Source organism: Camelus dromedarius, chromosome 9 (genome assembly GCF_036321535.1).
Source record: "Camelus dromedarius isolate mCamDro1 chromosome 9, mCamDro1.pat, whole genome shotgun sequence".
Taxonomy (NCBI): domain Eukaryota; kingdom Metazoa; phylum Chordata; class Mammalia; order Artiodactyla; family Camelidae; genus Camelus; species Camelus dromedarius.
The window spans coordinates 75747061-75768011 of record NC_087444.1 but is presented as its reverse complement, the minus strand read 5'-3'; the positions used below and the strand labels follow the sequence as shown (position 1 = coordinate 75768011).

At 38.7% G+C, this 20951-nt stretch overlaps 2 protein-coding genes across 2 annotated transcripts in view; both read right to left on the bottom strand.

The window, feature by feature from the left end:
• The window catches only part of LOC105092010 (zinc finger protein 268), a 42059-nt gene extending 39942 nt beyond the window's left edge, over positions 1-2117 (bottom strand). The window contains exon 1 of the mRNA XM_064490023.1: positions 2023-2117. The gene's annotated coding sequence lies outside the window, so the exon portion shown is untranslated. The remainder of the gene's footprint in view (positions 1-2022) is intronic.
• Positions 2118-3868: 1751 nt separating this feature from the next.
• Positions 3869-20066, bottom strand: ZNF614 (zinc finger protein 614). The gene is made up of 5 exons (XM_031457094.2): positions 19902-20066; positions 10456-10545; positions 8191-8317; positions 7739-7834; positions 3869-7200 (listed from the first exon to the last, which is right to left on the bottom strand). The coding sequence occupies exons 2-5, from the start codon at positions 10468-10470 to the stop codon at positions 5684-5686; spliced, it is 1755 nt and encodes a 584-aa protein (XP_031312954.1). The 5' UTR covers positions 10471-10545; positions 19902-20066; the 3' UTR covers positions 3869-5683.
• Positions 20067-20951: the final 885 nt, after the last annotated feature.

Genomic DNA, 20951 nt, shown 5'->3' with positions numbered 1-20951 from the left:
GCTGTTGCTTGGTTATTAATGTAAGTTCATGGCTTTCAAAGTTTTCATTACTTAAAAAAAAGAGGGGGGAACAAGGAGGAAAGCAGGGAGAGAGAAAATGAGTTATAAATACAAATTTCACAAAATACAAATCCACATATATGAGGAAATGAGTAGCTTTTTTTTACTCAACTATGTCATGTTCCTGCCATCACAGTTCATTACTTAAGGTATTTTACTTCACTGAATCTTCCAAATAAATATGAGGGAGAGATTTCACTGCTCTTTTTGCTAAGAAGGAAACAGACACAGGTCACGCAAACTGCACAATGACCAGGAGGCAGAATTTCAATTGAAAAACCAGATTCATCTTATTCTGAAATGCATTTTCAACCCACTTCACATCCGGCCAAGGTTTTTTGTAAATGAGAGCTCTGTTCATTAGGCAAACAAAGGAAACAAAAGGCTATTGGTAGAACTGTAATTAGCCATGTGATTTCGTAAGTATTTAGAGTGATGGCAGAGGTCTGCAACTTACACTGAAATGCACCAACATCATGAACAGAAGGATGGATAGAGGGGCAGATAACTGGTACAGTTAAGCCTAGTAATATTAGTAGTAAAATCCAGGTGGTCAGAATATAGGTGGTTACTATCAAATTCTTTCAATATTCTGTATGTTTGACAATTTGCACACCAAAATGTCGAGTGGAGACAAAGATACTGTAATATTAAGAATTTAGTAAGGTGACCAAAAATAACTATTTAAATTAATTGCTCTTTTATGTTGTAGAAAATTATAAGGAAAAGAGAGTCAGAAAATAATAACACATTTACGACTGCAATAAAAATAAACAGACTACACTGGAGATGAAAGGCAGGGTAACAAGTCCCTGGGTAAATACGCATAACCATAAAATGTTACCAGAAATGATACTTAAATTTTTTATGGCCCCTAAAAGGTCTACATCCTAAGACACTTAAATAGTTTCAAAACTTCACCTCTATATAAATGTATGCAAACACTTAATATAAATCCACTTACAATACCACTAGTTCACACATTTAAAATAATTTGTAAATCTATATTACACGAAAAAAAGTGAAAGAGAAAATCATAGTACTTTACACAATTTATCTGAATTATGAATACTAAGCACAAAATATAAAAGCTAAAACTGAAATATTCTAAAATTTTGACAAGGATTTACTCTTTGGGAACAGAACTTATAGTGACAGAGATGTTATTTTACTTGTTTTAGACAGAATCTGGAAAGAAATATGCAAGAGGAATGTGCAGGAGTCTTGCAGGACAAAAGATAAAAACTGATCTTAAATATATAACATACTACTATTAGATATTTATCTGATAGATCGCTGGATCATTTATCTCGCCAAAAACTTTCATTTCTGAGAGCTTAAGAGTAAGGGGTGACGTTGGGTGTCAAAGAGGATTTTAAAACTAGGGATGAACAAGGGACTCACACCCAAAAGGCAAAAGGGGAACTTTAACGCACATCACATCTGTTTCCAGCAGCTGAAGATGGAGCTCAATACACACGCAGCGGCCAAGGTACCCGGGCCTCCAAAGTACCCGCCCATACACACATCTGTACCCCAGACGGTTACTACCACCAACCTGGTTAATCCCAGAGACCCCCGTACATTAACCCCGAACAGTTCCTCCATCACTGAGCCCCAAACAAACCCCGAGCCCCATACAGCATTCACTGACAAACACCACCCTCCAGTTTACAAACACTGATCCCAACGGAGAGTAAACAATAAAGATCCCAAAACGTGCCTCGGGACTAAGTCGTTGATCTCCAGGGATCTTTAACCACCAACCACAAGAGAACGTTCTGACTCAGGCACCCCAAACGCACACTCCCTATTACCCACCCCATCCCCCCGTCAGGGCTCCCCTGGAAAAGAACGCCCAGCCGCGCGATTCTCCCGCTGGAATTCCACACGCATCACCCAACGCGGACGCCGACAGGCCCTCCCCACTGTCCACGAAGACGTCCTGACCTGACTACTGACCTGACTACTTCCAGGGACCTTCGCTACCGGCCGGCGCCTGAACTTACTTCGCTGAACTTGGTCCGCTTCCCCCATCACCGCCCTACGGTGGCCAACGAGGGTCCGAACCGTTTCTGCGGCGAAAAGACCACTGGGTTTCCGGCTTGTCTTCAAAGGTAACATGGCCGCGCCCTCTCGCGTGGCCCAGTGGGCGCCGCCATCTTTGAGCATCGGGCGACCGGGAAGCCAAGCAGCCGTTTTATGCGGGTGCGCAGGGGTGACTGGGCGGATAGGTCACCGGAAACTCTATTTTTCTGCACCTCAGCCCTCAATAAAAACGGACTCATGTGCATAAACTCAGCTTACACAAAACAAAAATGGCATGGAGTAAATCCTTTTCAGCGAGCTACAAGAACATTAAAATGGCAGCGACATTTACCCACTTTTGTACAAAAGTGAGGGAACGGCCTGATGGGCGCAGCCATCTTAGAGGAAGTGGAAGAATCCGTACCGCACAGGGCTCGCCCCTTGAACCAGGCGACCCGCAGAGGAAGGATACCTGGGCCGAGTTTTCCGCCGAAATTGGCTTGATGGGACTTTTGAACAGAGAAAAGACTCGGGGAAACTGACGTTGAAGGGATAGCAGCTACAGACTATGTAAAGCAGCTGGAACACGCCGAAGTTATTTTCATATGTGGGGGAAAGGCCACTAAAACCCAGTAACTCAGAAAAGGCCAGTTGCCCAATGCAAAGAGTAGAACCTATGACAGAGTTGGAGTTTTCCCTTTGGGCTCCAAAGAAGAAGGCAAGGCTCTGAAGACCAAGGGCCAAAAATTAGGGAAATACGACAACTTCAAGGAGAAGAAAAGTTGTGTAAATAAAGAAAGTAACCATGTTCTATGGATGTCAACTGCGAATAGCATTACAAGTCATAGTAATGTAAAACCGTAAATGTGGATCCAACTAAACCTGCTGGAAGAATGATAGAGGAAAAGAAAATGTGTGTGTGTGTGTGTGTGTGTGTGTGACTTAGATGTAAGTGTATATATAGAGAGAAATTGTCAAACTACTTTTCCAGAGTTAATGTACCATTTCACATTCCCACCGTGAATATATGAGATCCACTTTCTCTGCTTCCTCAGTAGCATTTATTGTAGAGATCTTAGAATAAGAAAAAAAAAAAAAATAAGAAAACAGTGACCTAAAATTTTTCATAGCTAAATATACTGGCCACTTATTTTTAAAAATCACAAATACTCAATTTTTAAAATGTCAGTCTTACTAATATTCAAGTAATTGTAAAGTAAATATGAAACTAAAATGTTTTAACCCTTAAGTTTCATGAAGGTTGAATACTGAAATGAGGTTCTACTGTATAGCACAGGGAACTATATTCAATAGCTTGTAATAACCTATAATGAAAAAGAACATGTATGTATAACTGAATTACTATGCTGTACACCAGAAACTAACACACTGTAAATTAACTATACTTCAGAAAAAAAAAAAGACTTAATTATGAATAATATTCAGAGTCTGAGAATGGCTAAAATAAAATATACTGAAAATACCAAGTGCTAGAGAGGATGTGGAACAGGTATATGTCATACATTGCTGGTGGGAATGTAAAATGGTGTAACCACTCTGGAAGAGAGTTCGGTAGTTTCTTATAAAGCTAAACACAACTTACCATACGTCTCAATAATCTCACACTTGAATATTTATTATAGAGGAATTAAAACATGTTCAAAAATTGTGCTGTACACTGGAATTTGACACAACATTGTAAAATGATTATAAATCAATAAAAAATGATTTTAAAAAAAGTGATCAAAATTAAAAAACAAACTTATGCTCACACAAAATCTTGGATGAAGATTTATAGCATCTTTATTTATAGCAGCTGAAACCAGGAAACAACACCAATTTCTTCAAAGAGTGAATGGATAAAGTTACATCCAGTATGTATACTACTCACTAATACTGATAAAGCAATTCAACTCAAATAAATCTTAAGAGCAATCCGTTGAGTGACAAAAACATAAAAGGCTTACATGTTCCTTATTAATAAAAATTATAAATTTGAATAAATACAGCTTACTTATATAAAATGAATAAAACCCAGTTATAAAAATTATTTTGATAACATTCATAAAGTGACAAGATTATATTGATGGAAAACAGATACGTGGTTGCCAGAGGTAGGTTTGGATAGAGGGTGTGAGCACAAAAAGGTAGAATGAGGATGTCTGTGGGGTTTCTGTTTTGTTTTGGGGGGGAGATAATTAGGCTTATTTATTTATTTTTAATGTAGGTCCTGGGGATTGAACGCCGGACCCCTTGCATGCTAGGCATGCCCTCTACCCCTGAGCTACACCCTCCCCTGAGGGTGTCTGTGTTGATTATTAACAGTTTTATGTCCTGGGGGGGGGGTTACATGAAATCTATACATGTAATAAAGGATCTTAGAATTATAAACTTAGAAAAAAATTCATGTAAAATCTATTGAAATCCAAATTCCAGAGGTTAGGGACTTAGTATACTACCAATGTCACTTTCCTGGATTCAGTAATATTATATGCTTACATAAAATGTTTTTACTGGGAAAAGTTGGGTAAAGGATACTAGGGGAAGTTTCTGGACTACTGAATTTTCTTGTAAGATAAACTGATTTCAAATTATACATTTTATAAAAATAACTTTGAAAGTGGTTTTGTAAAATATTTTGTCACATTTATAAACTAAGCAAGTGCAAATATGTGTTCATTTTGAGTTTCCTTTTAAAGTAGTTCAGTAGGCTGAATTTACAACTGTGTTTAGAGCCAAAGAAAACTAAAAGCTAATCACATATGGGGGTAGGCACAGAACACTCCTGCGTTGTATACAGCAATAAAAACTAATCAGTGCTGATAAAAGCAAACTGCTGCTTTTTTTTTTTTTTTTGCAGGGGCAGATAATTAAGTTTATTATTTTAATTATTTTTTAATGGAACCTTATGCATGCTAAGCACGTGCTCTACCACTGAGCTATACCCTCCCTCCTCTTAATCTTTTAAAGCTTTTTTTTGGGGTAACTAGATTTATTTATTTACTTAAGTTTTAATTTCTATGATTTCCTGACAAATAACGAAGAAAGTACCACTGAATCTTGCCATATGTATTGTCCTCTTCTAAGTTTTTCTCCAGTGTGAACCGTGAAATTCACTGAGGTCTTCTTCGTGAGTAAAAACTTGCCCACAGTCATTTTTTTTAAAATCACATTTCTATGAACAATGAGCTCACCGATGATCACTGATGATCCCTGATAATAAAGTCTATCTTCCCACTGAAGAATTTCCCAGTCTTTGCATTCACAGAACCGGTCTCTGTGTCTACTTCTCAGACATAGAATGAATCTAGAAAGTTTTGCCCAAGGCATCTCCGCATTGAAGGTATCGGTTTTCCAACCTGTTTTCACTGGCAGAAAACATGAGGTCAGCTCGCTAAAGACACTCCCACATCCACTGTGTTCACCAGGCTTGTCTCCTGGGCGAATTCTTCCACCTCCTCAGGGCGCACGTCAGGTAACACGCAGTACCACGATCACGCTCTGATCTGCTAGAAACAGCGGTGTTTCCATGAAGTCTAAGCTGCCACAGGAGGCACTTCCCCATTAACAGGGCTCTTGTTCTGCATGAGTTCACTCATGTAATGAGCTGTGACTCTCTGTTAAAGGAACTTCCACCTTGACTCAATCTACCCGTTTCCCTTACATGCATTTTCTTATGTTTAACAAGGTTTGACAAGTGGGAGAAGGCTTTCTTACAATCGCAGCATCCGTAGGGCCTCTCTCCTGTGTGAGTTCTTTGATGGACATTGAGTACCGACTTCGTGGTGAAGGCTTTCCCACAGTCACTGCACTCGTAGGGTTTCTCTCCGGTGTGAATTCTCTGATGGGTAATGAGACCATACTTATGGGAGTAGGCCTTTCCACACTCAGTACACACAAAGGGTGTCTTCCCGGTATGACACCTCTCATGTTGTATGAGGCATATCTTCTGGCTGAAGGCTTTCCCACATTCACTGCACTCATAGGGTTTCTCTCCCGTATGAGTTCGCTGGTGTATGACGAGAGTGCGCTTTGTGGTGAAGCCCTTTCCACATTCGTTACATAAGTAAGATTTCTCTCCTGTGTGAGTTCGCTGATGGATGATGAGGGTGCGTTTCACGGTGAAGCCTTTCCCACACTCACTGCATATATATGATTTCTCCCCCGTGTGAGATCGCTGGTGCACGACGAGGTTGCTCTTCACGGTGAAGCCCTTCCCACAGTCACTGCACACATAGGGCTTCTCCCCCGTGTGGGTTCGCTGGTGCACTACAAGATAGCGCTTCATTGTGAAGCCCTTCCCACACTCACTGCACACATAGGGCTTCTCCCCCGTGTGAGTTCGCTGGTGCACGACGAGGTTGCTCTTCACGGTGAAGCCCTTCCCACATTCCCCACAGACATAAGGTTTCTCTCCACTATGAGTTCGCTGATGCGCAATCAGATAGCGCTTCATCGTGAAGCCTTTCCCACACTCACTACATATATAGGATTTCTCTCCTGCTGGGGTTTGCTGATGGACAGCGGGACCGCTCTTCACAGCAGAGCCTTTTCTGCGTTTGATGGTTAAATGGGGTTTGTCTCGTGTATGAGTTTTCTGATGTTTAGTGAACGTGACATTTCTGGAGAAGGATGTCCCACGTGGATCACACCCACGGGGTTTCTTTCCTGTATGAATGCTCTCGTGGTAAATGAGCCAAGACTTTCTGATGCAGGTTTTCTCACCTTCACTGCAGGCTTGGGGCTTCTCTATTTTGTGAGTCCTCTGATGTTCAAGGAGTTGGAATTTAGTGCTGCTGTGTTTTGCACTTTCGGGAAATTCACTTCCAGAGTAGGACTGCTCATGATTACCATGTAGAAAGGATATCTCATCTCCATTACATTCAACAGGGTTTTCCATTTTGTATCTTCCCTTCTGGTTAACTACATTTAAACCTGATTTAAAAGCTTTTCTGCGTAAGTCAAACAAATGATTTTGCATTAGAGCAAAAAGTGTTTTGCTCAGATGAACACTATTTCTAAATGCATGCTGTTCACTGCATTGTTGCCTGCTCTTCAGAAACCTTTGGTTTGGGGAGTGCTCTAGTAGATGACTGCCAACTTTCCTGTTTCCTAGGAAAAAAGTGAACAACAAATTATTTCACGAGAAATGGTATGGAATGAAAGTGCTTAAAAAATGACGTAGTGGGGGGCTGGCTCCTTATTGTTTACCATATGATCCCAATATTAAAATTATAAAGGTATAAGATGACATAAAGTAATATCAGATCCAAGAAGAGACAAAGAGTGTATTTAAAGCTAAACACCCACAAAGAAAGAGTTCTCGGCAGGGAGGGTATAGCTCAGCAGTAGAGCACATACTCAGCCTGCATGAGGTTCTGGGTTCAAGCCCCAGTGCCTCCATTAGATAGATAGATAGGTAGATAGAATACATACATACATACATACATACATACATACACATAATTACCTCCCCACCCCCCTAAAATAAGTTCTAAAAGGAAAAAAAAAAACTTCTTATCTGGTGAGATGAATATGTGGAGTAGCTGTTGGGGGGGGGGGGCTCTGACATCCTCACAGCTGTGCCCCCTTCTCTTAATGATCCTAGACCTCCCTGACCACTCCCCTTGCTGGTTTCTCACTCACTCACCTGGACAGGATCCATTGTGAATTCCATCCTCTATTATCCATGGTTCTGCTCCATGTTTCAGCTTGGAGAGTGTATCTGGATTGGGATCTTGATACCCTATTCATGAAAGATGATAGACTCTGATACAGTGACTGGGGTACAGGATGTCAAGATGGGAAAATATTACATTTTAGAGACAAAACAGTTACTTGTATGCAAAGTAAAAGTTCTCTTTTCAGGGTACAGGAGATTATTCCCCTTTGTTTGGGGCCAGATGTGGGACTGAAAATCTAACTTTTTTTTTAATTATTGTTTTTATTGAAGTGTGGTCGATGCACAATGTTAGTTTCAGGTAACAGCAAAGTGAAAATCTAACTCTTCAGAAGACCACAGTGACTGCAAAGCTTTCATCAGGTGGTAGAGGAAACACCAGTGACTGGGCACCTCCAAGAGGCACAGGAAGCCATCCTTACCCAGTGACACCAAGTTGTTGTAGTTCTCCAACATCACATCCCGGTACAGGTCTCTCTGAGTGGGGCCCAGGAGCTGCCACTCGTCCCAGGTGAAGTCCACGGCCACATCCTCCAATGTCAGTAACTCCTATAATAACAGAGTCTCACTTAACATGATGTGAATTCCTTTTATTAGTATAGAAGCAGCATGAGGGAAGTTGTTCAAGTTTTTACCACATGGCCTGCATCTATATACTTCTCTCAAATACATTTTGGCATTTGCTGAAGTATTTAGTATTTGCTTTAAGTAGAAGCAAAACCCTATTTTTCTACCTATATATTTTAGAATCTATTTCCATTTCCATTCTAAAAATATGCAAATAAAATTAGGCCAAATAAAATATTTCTACATTACCATGAAACTTCATAATTTCAATAGGAGAATCAACCATGAACAGATCCCACATCCAGAATTTACAAGATAGTGTTTTTAATAAATGTAAAAAAACAGAAGAAATTATACAAGATATGTCGATAGCAAAAAAAGGCCACTAAAGTTGATTAGGAAGATTTGAAAACAAAAACAAGGAGAAAATAAAGTAATGGAGAAGCAGTATCCAAGGACCTAAAAGGGGAGAAATGTCAAGACTTGATTAAACACTCCGAACCTCAGATTCAGGAATCCCAACAAATCCCAAGGAGGGGGTCTATATCTAGACACGTCAGATTAAAACTATAATATGACAAACACAAAGGGAAAGTATGAAAGCATCCAGAGACAGAAGATAGATTACCTACGACAGAAACAATTGAATTCAGAAAAAAATGGAATATTACATCCTCTGGTGTCCGCTGCCATCGGGTGGAAAAGAAGAAAGTTGGCCTGTGGGGACTAATGTGTAAAGAATGCCAATTCAGTGAAAACAGTCTGGGGGATGTCATGAAAATGACCACTGTGGCTCACTCTGCAGAGGTGGTTCAGATATGAGTGTAATTAATGGTCCAGGAGTACTGAGCTGTTATCGATGAAGCTGGAATTTCACACCAAATCTGTTTTGGTTTTTGTTTTTTAATTTTTTAAAACTCTGTGCACATTTTAAAAATTTCTTTCTAATTTTTATTTTTTCCCCTTTAACGGAGGCACTGGGGATCGAACCCAGGACTTCATGCACACCACGCATGTGTTCTACCACTGAGTTATACCCCTACCCCCAGCCAAATCTATTTTTTGAACTCAGAGTAAATCTCCACCAGTTCTCCCAAATTTATGGGTTTGATTATGTTATCTTATCATTTCAAGGATTAAATATCTGATTTCTATCAACCGCCAACAGCTTTTTCTCCCCCTAGTTTTACTGAGAAATAGACATATACCACTGTGTAAGTTTAAGGTGTATGGCCTGATGGTATGATTTATGTATATTGTGAAATGATTACAACAGATACAGCTAACATCCATCTTCTCTCACATAGAAACAATAAAAAGGAGAGAAAAAGAGGGGAAAAAAATTTCTCCCTGTGATGAGAGCTCTAAGGATTTACTCTTAACAACTTTCCTATATGTCAGACAGCAGTGTTAGCTATAGTCATCATACTGTACATTACGTCCCTAGTACTTCTTTATCTTACGAGTTTTTTGAGTATGATTATGCACTCAAGAACTTTTTTTTTTAATGGCAGTCCTGGGGATTGAACCCAGGACCTTGTGCGTGCTAAGCATGTGCTCTACCACTGGGCTACACCCTTCCCCACCTCGTGGTATTGTATATAGCTATATAGGTAATGTTCTTCAAGAAACTGCACTCATCTGTCTTTTAGATGCTCAGTTGCCACCAGGCCAGTGATACTTTGGGGCTAGCAGGGAGCCCCGCAGACTTGCTGATGTTGTTAGCAGTATCCTTCCATTCACCTAAGTGACATAAACTAGTAAATCCCCTGAGGAACTGGTCTGCCTTCTCCTCACAATCAGTGCGTATCATGTAGCTTTCTGTGCTTCTCTGGTTGTGATGTCCATCAGAGATAACGGAACATGAAAACTAACGTATCCCCCAGGACCCACCACAGTCACACATCATGTTCCAGTATTTGTCATTTGGTGTCACCCCCATGAACAATATATTCTTGATCCCTCTTTGTCCCGATTTTGAATTCAGAATCTAAGTTGATTTCTCCCCAGAACCCAATTATCCCAAATTTCTACTTTTTATAAAGACTTGAATTGATTTTTCTCAGGTCGTCACAAATCCATTAGAAGACAAAGGAAAGAGAGAACAAACCAAAAATCACCTGCGCCTCGATCATCTTCTTCTGTGCTCAGGAAATAGTGAGTAACATGGAGTCTATGTCTTTCTTCTCTTCTGCATGGGCCATGTAGTTCTTAGAGACAGAAATATTGGTGCTCAGTTAAACCTGCCCCCAGAAATGATGACATCCAACTCCAAGAACCCCCTCCCTCTTCCCTTAATCCCTTCACTCGACTGCCCTTTCTCCAGAGGAGCCAGGACCTGTGGCCCAAAGAGCAGACTGACTTCTAAGCGTATGCCCCCTCAGGGCCTGGATATTGTCACCGGTGGTAGGCACTTACCAAAATTAAGGGACTCAATATTTCCAACCATTCCTTCATTTGGTGCCCCATGGGCTTTCCTAACTCTGGGGCAACAAAACAAGACTTTAAACGTGTGAAAAGTATGCCTTTCTTTTGTGAAGAGGAAGTGGCATGACTATTAAAAGGGACGAAGGAGAGGGGAGGAGTATAACTCAGTCGCAGAGTGTGTGCTTAGCACACATGAGGTCCTGGGTTCAGTCCGCAGTACCTCCGTTACAGGGGGGAAGAAAAGGAGGCGGGAAAGCAGAAGCAGCAGAGCACCACGCCTCGGAGGCTGGTGAATGCTTGGGGAGGTCAAGTTCCGTCAAGAGGACATACAGAAGGTTCCAAGGATCCGGACGCTGTCTTTAAAAAGCATGTGTGCCCATGTACTACTTCAAAAGTCATCATATACTCAATGGGTAAACACCTCTCAGTTTGAAGACCATCCTATTAAGCACACAGTTAAGACTGTCTTCTCTTTGTGTACTGAGGGATTAACCTTGCCCAAGAGAGGTTTGGCATTGCCCTCAGTTTCTGGGAGGGAACCGCTAAGCCCTGGGAATGTGCTGTCTGATACGAGTGGCTTTGCTTCCCTGGGAGGCTTGGGTCATACAAGATGGTCTATGCTAATAATGTGATTTACGGTGAAAGGCCTGGGACCTCATGGTATCAGCTCAACCTCTAGAGGGGCTGGTGACTAAGTTCAGCCATACAGGTAGCCAGTTATGTCTATGTTCACTGAACCTCAATACAAACTCTGGACATTGAGGGTTGGATGAGTTTTCCCTGGTCTGCAATAACGATAAAAACAAAAACACAAATGAAACTAACAAGGACATGAAAGGTTTGAACACTATAATCAATCAGCTAAGTGACATTTATTTAACATTACACTCAACAGAAACAAAATACACATTTTTTCCAAAAGCACGTGGACTGTTCTTCAGGAAAGACCATACATCAGGATATAAAACAACAGTCAATAAATTCAAGACATACTTTCCAATCACAAGAGAACTGAATTAGATATCAACTTCACAATGAAACTTAGAAAATACCCAGACACTTGGAAAGTAAACAGCACACTTCTGAATAACTGTAGGTTGAAAAATAATATATACATATATTACTCAGATGAAATGGACAAATGCCTACAAAAAGACAAAACTGAAAGAATTTTTTTTAATTTGAATAGATATACAACAAGTAAAGAAACAGATTAGTAATTAAAAGTCATCAAAGAAAAGGCTACTCTCAGATCACTTCACTCTATAAAGACAGTATTACCAAGATACCAAAGCCAGACAAAGGCATCAGAGAAAAACTACAGACCAATCTCCTTCATGAATACAGGTGAAAACTTGTTAACAGTGTATTAGCAAAACACATGCAGCACAATATAAAAAGGGTCATAGAAAGCAACTATGGAGGAGTTATCACAAGAATGCTATGTTGGTTGGCCATGGGAAAATAAATTAATGGAATATTCCAAATTCATACAATAAAGGATAAAACCCAGGTGTTCTCAAAAGACACACAAAAGGTTTGTGACCACATCGAATATCCTCTCATGATTAAAACTTTCAAAAAAAACTAGGATCAGAAGGGAACTTATTCAAATGAATAAAGGGCATCTATGAAAAACCAAAACCAACATCTTACTTAACGGTAAAATTCTGAATAAATTCTGAATGTTTTTCTCCTAGAATTGAGAACAAGGCAAAGATGGGTCTAGCCAGTTCAAAAAGTAACAAACAAATAAATACATTTTTAAAAATTAAAGGCATCCATATGGGAAATGCAGAGTACAACTGTCCTTGTTCATAGACAACATGATCTTGTATATAGAAAATCCTAAGAAGCGCATGCAAACAAACAAACAAACAAACAAACAAACAAACAAACAAAAAAAACCTGTTAGAACTAATAAGCTTAGCAAGGTTATAGGATATGATATCAATATATTAAAGTAAATTGCATATCTCTGTACTAGCAATGATCCAGCCAAAAAGCAAACTAAGAAAGCAATTCCACACTCGATGGCATCAAAGAAAAAAACAACAACAAAACTTTTAAGAATAAATTAAGCCTAATGCAAGACTTGTATACTGAAAATTATAAAACATTTTTGAGACAAATTTAATAAGATATAACTAAATGGAGAGGGGGAGGGTGCAGCTCAGTGGTAGAGTATGCGCTTAGCATGCACGAGGTCCTGGGTTCAATCCCCAGTACCTCCCTTAAAAAAATAAATAAACTAATTACCTCCACCTTAAAAAAATAAGTAAATAAAGGGAAAAAAATAAAACAATATACTTTTTTAAAAAATGAAACAAATAAAAATATAAAGTCTAAAAATTAAATAGGAAGGAAGGAAGAAAGAAAGGTAGGAAGGAAGCAAGGAAGGAAGGAAGAAATTCCAAGCCCATGGATTGGAAGATTCAATATGGTGTGATGGCAATTCTCCTCAGATTGATATCAAATCAATGCAATCACTATTAAAGGTACACCAGTGATTTTATAAATATTGAGAAGCTGATTCTAAAATCTGCATTAAAAGGCAAAGAATCTAGAACAGCCAAATAATTGTAAAATAAGATTATAAAGTTGGTGAGTGCTTATACTAATCTATTTCAAAATTTATCTTAAAGCCACAGTAATATGATAGGTACTGTGTTGACATAATGATAGATACATAATTCAGTGTAACAGAATTGAGAGTCAAGAAATAAATACAAGTATAGTTAACTGATTTTGAACAAAGGTGCAAGACAAAGCAATGCAGGAAAGGATGGCCTTTTCAACAAATAAACTGGAACAACTGAATATCCATTTCCAAAAAAAAAAAAAAAAAGAACCTAGATCCTTACCTCACACCATATATTGAAAAATTAAATTACAATAGGTGATAAATTTAAATGTAACAGCTAAAAATACAAACTATCTCAAGAAACTGAGAAGACAAGCCACAGACTGGGAGAAAATATTTGCAAAAGACTTATCTGATATAGGACTGTTAATACAAACTACACAAAGAACTCTTAAAAACTCAAGAAAAAGAAAATATGACCCAATTGAAAAATGGGCAAAAGATCTGAACTGACACCTTACCAAAGAAGATATACAGATAGCAAATGAGCAAATGAAAAGTTGTTTCATATCATATGTAACTGGGAAATTACAAATTAAAACAACGAGATACCATTACCCACCTATTACAATAGCCAAAATTCAAAACCCTGACAACACCAAATGCTGTAGAGGATAAGAAGCAACAGGAACTCTAATTTATTGCTGATGGAAAGGCAAAATGGTACAGACACTTTGGAAGACATTTTGGCAGCTTCTTACAAAACTATCTATCTATCTATCTATATATAGATATATATATAGATAGATACTGCTTTTTGTGGGGGAGGGTAATTAGATTGATTGATTGATCTATCTATTTATTTATTTATGGAGATACTAGGGATTGAACCCAGAACCTCGTGCATGCTAAGCATGTGATCTACCACTGAGCTATTCCCTCCCCTCCACAAAACTATGTATAAACTCTTAACATACAATCTAGCAATCACATTCCTTGCTATTTACCAAAATCAGTTGAAAATTTATGTCCACACAGGAACCTAGTGTTTATAGCAGCTCTATCCATCCAGACAATGGAATATTATTCAGCACTAAAAAGAAATGTGCTATCAAGCCATGAAAAGACAAGGAGGAATCTTAAATGTGTATTATTAAGTGAAAGAAGCCAATCTAAAAAGGGTACATACTATGATTCCAACTATATGACATTCTGGGACAGACAAAGTTAAGGAAGCAGTAAAAAGATCAGTGGTTGCCAAGAGCTTAGGGGAGAACAAGATGAACAGACAGAATCCAGAGGATTTTTAGAGCAGTGGAACTATTCTATATGATACTCAATGGTGGATACAAGTCATTAACATTTGTCAAAACTCAAAGAACATACAACTCCAAGAGTGAACCCTAATGCAAATTATGCATTTTGGGTGATAATGTGTCAACATGTTAACTGATTGTAACAAATCCACCACTCTGGTGCAGGAAGCTGACAATGGAGACGGTTGTGCGTGTTGGAAAACAAGAGTACATGGGATCTCTACCCACTTCCCACTCAATGTGGCTGTAATGTAAACCTGCTCTAAAAAGTTAAGTCATATATATGCCTGTCTATAGCTACACACAAACACAATCTTGCAGAAAACATGAGACATTTGTCATGACCTCAGGTTAGGCAGAGAAGTCTTAAGCATGTCAACAAACCAGCAAACCATAAAATAAGAAAACTGGTAAATTGGACTTGTATTAAGTTTTGCACATCAAAAGATACTATCAAGCAAAAGGAAAAGGTAAGCCACAAATGGGGAGAAAACTTTGCAAATCATATATCTGATAAACAACTTCTATGCAGAATATAGAAATAACCCTAAAAACTCAGTAACTTACTAAGAAGACAAACAATCCATTTAGAAATGAGAAAAGACTTGAATAGATATTACCCTAAAGAAGACATGAAGCAGCTCTATTTACAATAGCCAAGAAATTGCCAAGAAAGCCACCTAAATGTGCATCAACAGATGAATGGAAAAAATGTTGTGGTATATATATATATACACACACACACATATACATACATACATACATATATGATGGAATACTACTTAGCCATAAAAAAGAATGAAATAATGCCATTTGCAGCAACATGCATGGACCAGGAGATCATCATACTAAGTAAGCCAGAAAGAAAAAGAAAAATACCATATGATATCACTTACATGTGAAATAAAAAAAAAAAGACACAAATGAACAGAGACAGATTCACAGACATAGAAAACAAACTTACAGTTACCAAGAGAGAAAGAGAGTGGGAAGGGATAAATTGGGAGGTCAAGATTTGCAGATACTAACTACTATATATAAAACAGATAAACAACAAGGTCCTACTGTATAGCACAAGAAACTATATTCAGGACCTTGTAATGACCTATAATGAAAAGGAATATATACATGTATAAATGAATCACTATGCTGTAGCCCAGAAATTAACACATTGTAAATCAACTATACTTCAATTAAAAAACAGAAGCCACAAATGTCTATAAATATGCAGATGAAAAGATGATCAATATTGTCATTAGGGAAATTAAGATAATGATGATAAATTCTACTATACACCAACTAGAAAGATGATAATCAAAAAGACTATTAATTCCAAATGTTGATGAGAATGGGGAGAAACTGCAAATCTCATACAATAATAGTAAACTGGTACAGGCACTTTGGAAATTTTGTAAAACATACACTTATCTTAAGAACCAGTCATTCCACTCAGAGGAATTTAACAAAGAAATGAAAACATGTCCAATTTGTAGCTGAATGTATGTAGCAATATTATTCATAAGTCTTAAACTGAAAACAATTCCAGTAACTGTGATTTGATAAACAAAATGCATTTATACACATCCAATGGATCATTCAGGAATAGAACTGAAGAGACTATTTCTCAATTCATTCTCTGAGGCCATTTAGTTTTAAAAAATACAATACTATCTATAATGCCATAAAACAAATGTGGATTACTTACAGGAAAAAAAATGACCAAAATGTAAAAGGCCTTTTGAAAACTGTATCACTGAGAAATTTTTAAAGATTTTAATAAATGGAGAGATACACCTTGGTCATTTTCTGAAATGAATCAAACAGACCACACTCCAGAATTGGTCCATAGAGTCATAAAATGTCAATCGTAATCCCAGGAAGGCTTTTCTGTAGAAACTGATAGCCTGGTTCTTAAATTCGGATAGAGATGCAAAGGGTCTAGAATAGGCAAAACAACTGTGAAAAAGAACAAAGCTGGTGGGTTGACACTACCTGATCTCAAGAATTTTTACTAAGCTACAGTAATCAAGACAGGATGGTATTCATGCCAATACAGACAAATGAATGGAACAGAAGAGAGTTCAGAATAAGGCTCACATCTATATGGTCAACTGACCTTTTACAAAGGCTCAAAGGCAATACAGTGGAGAAAGGAAAGTATTTTCAACAAATGTTGCTGGAACAAGTAGATACGCATATGGAAAAGAAAAAAGAAAAAAAAAAGAACTTAGATCCATACATTGTACCATACCCATAACTCAAAATGGATAATAAAACTAAATGAAAAACGTTTAAAAAAAAACAACAAAAATAAACTCTAAAACTTCTAGAAGAAAAAAATGGAGAATGTCCTCTGATCCTGTAGTTAGGCAAAGAGTTCTTAGATACAACACCAAAAGAATAATTTGTTTTAAAAGAGTTCCTACACTGGACGTCACAGAAACTAAATCCATCTGCTCTTCAAAACACATTGCTAAGGGAGGGGAGGGTATAGCTCAAGCGCTAAAGCACATGCTTAGTTAGCATGCAGCAAGGTCCTGGGTTCAGCCCCCAGTACCTCTTCTACAAATAAATAAATAAATAAACCTCATTACCTCCCCCCCAAAAATATATAAATTTAAAAAAACCACACACACATCGTTAAGAGACTGTTGAAAGGCCTAAGACTAGGAGAAAAATCCTTGTAAAGCATATAACTGGTAAAGGAAGGACTTGTATCCAGATTGTATAAAGAATTCTCAAAAATCAGCAAGAAAACACAACAGAAAATTGCGATATACTTGAACAAATACTTCAGCAAGGAAGATGTATGGACGGCAATTAAGTCCATGAAAAGATGCTCAACATCATTAGCCATCATTAGATAAATATAAACTAAAACCACAAGCTACTGCTCCACACCTATCAGAATGCCTAAAATTAAAAAGAAAAGATACAAAATGTGGAGGCCCTCAACCATCCAACTGCTTCTCCTGGGAATACAAAGTACAACCACTTTGGGAAATAGTTTGGCGGTTTCTTAAAAAATTAAACACACACCTACCTCATGATTTGGCCACTCAACAACTGGTGATTTACCCAAGAGAAAGAAAAATGTATGTAAATATAGACTTGACCTAAACAAGCAATTCTCCAATGAAGACATACAAATGGCCTACAGGTACATGAAAAGAGACACAGAAAATTTTTAAAATACAAGATAAATTAAAAGGGACACAAAGAAGCTTCTGGAGGTGATGGCTATGTTCACTATGGTGACAGTTTCATAAATATATGTGTCAAACTTACCAATCTGTATGTGTAGTTTACTGTATGTCAATTTTGCCTCAGTAAATCACTTGGCAAAAAAGGAAAAACTTACCATTGTATCATTTTATTTTATTTCATCTTGGTGAGGGGAGGTAATTAGGTTTATTTATTTTTAGAGGAGGTACTGGGGATTGAACCCAGGACCTCAGGCATGCTAAGCATGCGCTCTACCACTTGAGCTACACCCTTCCCCAAAAAAGGAAAAACTTAGTGATACTTATAGATAGAGCTCAAAAATATTATACTAAATGAAAAAAAAAGGCAGCCCCAAAAGACAACATATTTATGATTCTGTTCGTATGAAATGTCCAGAAACTGCAAAATTAATAAGGCAGGAAGATGATCAGTGGTTGTTCATGGCCAGGGGTAGGAGTGGAGACTGAGTGCATAGAGGACCAAGAAAACTTTCGGGGGTGATGGAAATGTTTTCAAATTGGATTGTGCTGATGGTTGCACAACTCTAGAAATCAGTTAAAATTCCTGAAATGTACACTTATATTGGTGAATTTAATGGTAAATTAAACCCAAATAAAACTATAACAAAAAAGGCTCCCTTTCCTACAGTACAAAAAAAAAACCGTAATTGCAAAAAAAAAAAAAAAGAAAGAAAGAAAGAAAGAAAGAAAAATGTCCAGGAGAAAGTTTACCAAGAAATTAAGGTAGACAGAAATCTTTGGGACCAAAACCAAACGAACAAACAAAAAAGGCACAATAAATTTTCAAGTGGAGTGGTAAAATCTGTGTAATCATAAAGGCAAAATGGGTTACTGAAATTATAACTGAATTATTTTGAATACTGATTGTATGTCAATACTACTTACATTAATAAATACATTTGATTCCAGACACCATGCCGCTGGTTCACCAACCTATGTTGATAATACTGCAACTATTTTTTAAAAGGTATAAATATCTCATATGCAAATATGTTGAGAACAAGGAATTAATACAAGCAATTGTCCTTATGTTTATACAAATTATCCCAAATGTTAAAAAAAAAAACTATTAAAAAAAAAAGTTCTGGGGGGTGTATATAGGTCAGTAGTTGAATGCGTGCTTAGCATGCACGAGGTTCCGGGTTCAATCTCCAGCACCTCCATTTTAAAAATTAAATAAAATAAGTAAATAAACCAACTTAACCCTCCCAGAAAAGTTCTCACTGCGGAACGGAATATAGGGTAAAGCAGATGTTTTCACTTGAGTAAGAATGACCCTAAAAGGAAATATCCAAAAGTAGTAAACTTGGAGACAAGAAGAACGAAAACTCCATCTTTAATAGTGAACTTATCACTAAATCACTCTGAACCACACTGAATTTTTTGAGGACAGTGAGAAGAGTTATGATGTGGAGAGACAAAAAAAAGTTTTTAGTAAGGTCCGTGAGGACAGACTTGAAGGAGTGAACTGTATTTGAATGAACTGGATAAAGGCAGACCTCAAATGTGTTTCCAGCATTCAAGGTTTGAACTTGAACCTACCGATTCTCCAGGAGCCCTGGACCGTCTCAAATACTGACAGTCCTTACCAGGCGTGTCTATGACCGAGTCCTCTATTAAATACCATATTAAACTCCAAACACACCCGAAACCAACAGAAACATCCCTCCAGCCCGGGCTTCTCTGAGTCTCACGGTAAATCGCGAACCGGGCGGGAACTGCGTTCACTGATACAAACTTTCTACGGCAGTTCTCAACCACCGAGTCCCACAAGCTGGCAAATCCAAGTAGACCTCAAGCTCTGACAGAGTGGGACTTGCGGTCGATGATTTCTTCACACCCTTAATCACTGACTGCCGAAGGCCCCATCACTAACGCCAGGACTCCTCAGGGACTGAATCTCTCTCAGTAAGAGATCCGACTACGGTCCTTCACACGCGCTGACGTTTCACGGACCCCACAGGCCGTGAATCCAAGCCCGGAACCCGACTCACCTGATCCCAAACCTCTCCGGGCACCACTGGCAGTGACAAAAGACTGAGTCCACGACCAAAACCGCTTTCTATTGGGAAGCGTTCCTCCGCGGTCCCTAGGGACGCAGACCGGCTAGGACCAGGGAATCCGTACAAGACCTCGGAGCGTTGCCGGACTTCCGAGTTCCGACTGCGGGCTCCGCTCTGTGACGCAGCGTGGCCCCGCCCACCTCGGCGTTTCTGACGGGCGGGGCCATAACGGCTGCGGGAAGAAATCGAAATCGTTCCCGGCCACCCCCATGCTTTTACCTCCTGGTAGCGAGGGACCGTTAGCAGTGCTGCGCTAACCGCCTAAGATTTCAGAGGCCGGTGACTCTCTAGGGCCAACATGATGCGTTCAGCCGGCTGGGCAGCAAAGAAAGATGGCGGCACCCTTCGTGCGATTTAGAGCGAGGCGTTACTGAAGAGGACGATGGGCGCGGCCATCTTGGAAGAAGGCAGGCGTCCGTACGGCAGAGAGGGGCTCACCACGGGCGTCTTGGGAGGATTAAAACGGATAGAAACCCAGACGTCGCGTCAGAGGCGGCAGCCACAGAGCTGACAAAAGCAGTGGCCACTTAAAGGCTTAGGTTTGGGGAGAGTGCGCTTGTGTGTGGAGTGGGTAAGGCCTTTGCAACTTAGAAGGAAGACAGCCGATGAAGAGGCGCAGCTAAAAAGGGGGAGCTCGGTAAAAAAAAAAAAAAAAACAACTAATACCCACGTGGGTAAGAAGATGAAGTAAAGGTACAAATATATTTACTGCATGTTCCCTCCAAAAATATAGGACAGTGGGCATTTGAGAATATGAAATTATGAGATAACGCAGTTATCATTTGGCCTAGTTCACAAATTTTAAAAAGACTACACATTAAAATGTTATTTTTATGCAGGCAAGGGAGGTTTAATTGTAGAGAATTTAAGAGGATACTCGCTTTTTAGAAGGTAACCTGGATCCAATTTAAATTTTTCATTCTCTTTGACCATGCAATTCTTTTTTTGTTATTTTAATGTATTTTAGTTAAAATTTTTAAT

Coding starts and splice junctions, on each gene's coding strand:
- ZNF614 (XM_031457094.2), bottom strand. Junction 7,835..8,190: donor CAACAACTTGGTGTCACTGG/GTAAGGATGGCT, acceptor TTTCATGAATAG/GGTATCAAGATCCCAATCCA. Junction 7,201..7,738: donor TCACAATGGATCCTGTCCAG/GTGAGTGAGTGA, acceptor CTTTTTTCCTAG/GAAACAGGAAAGTTGGCAGT.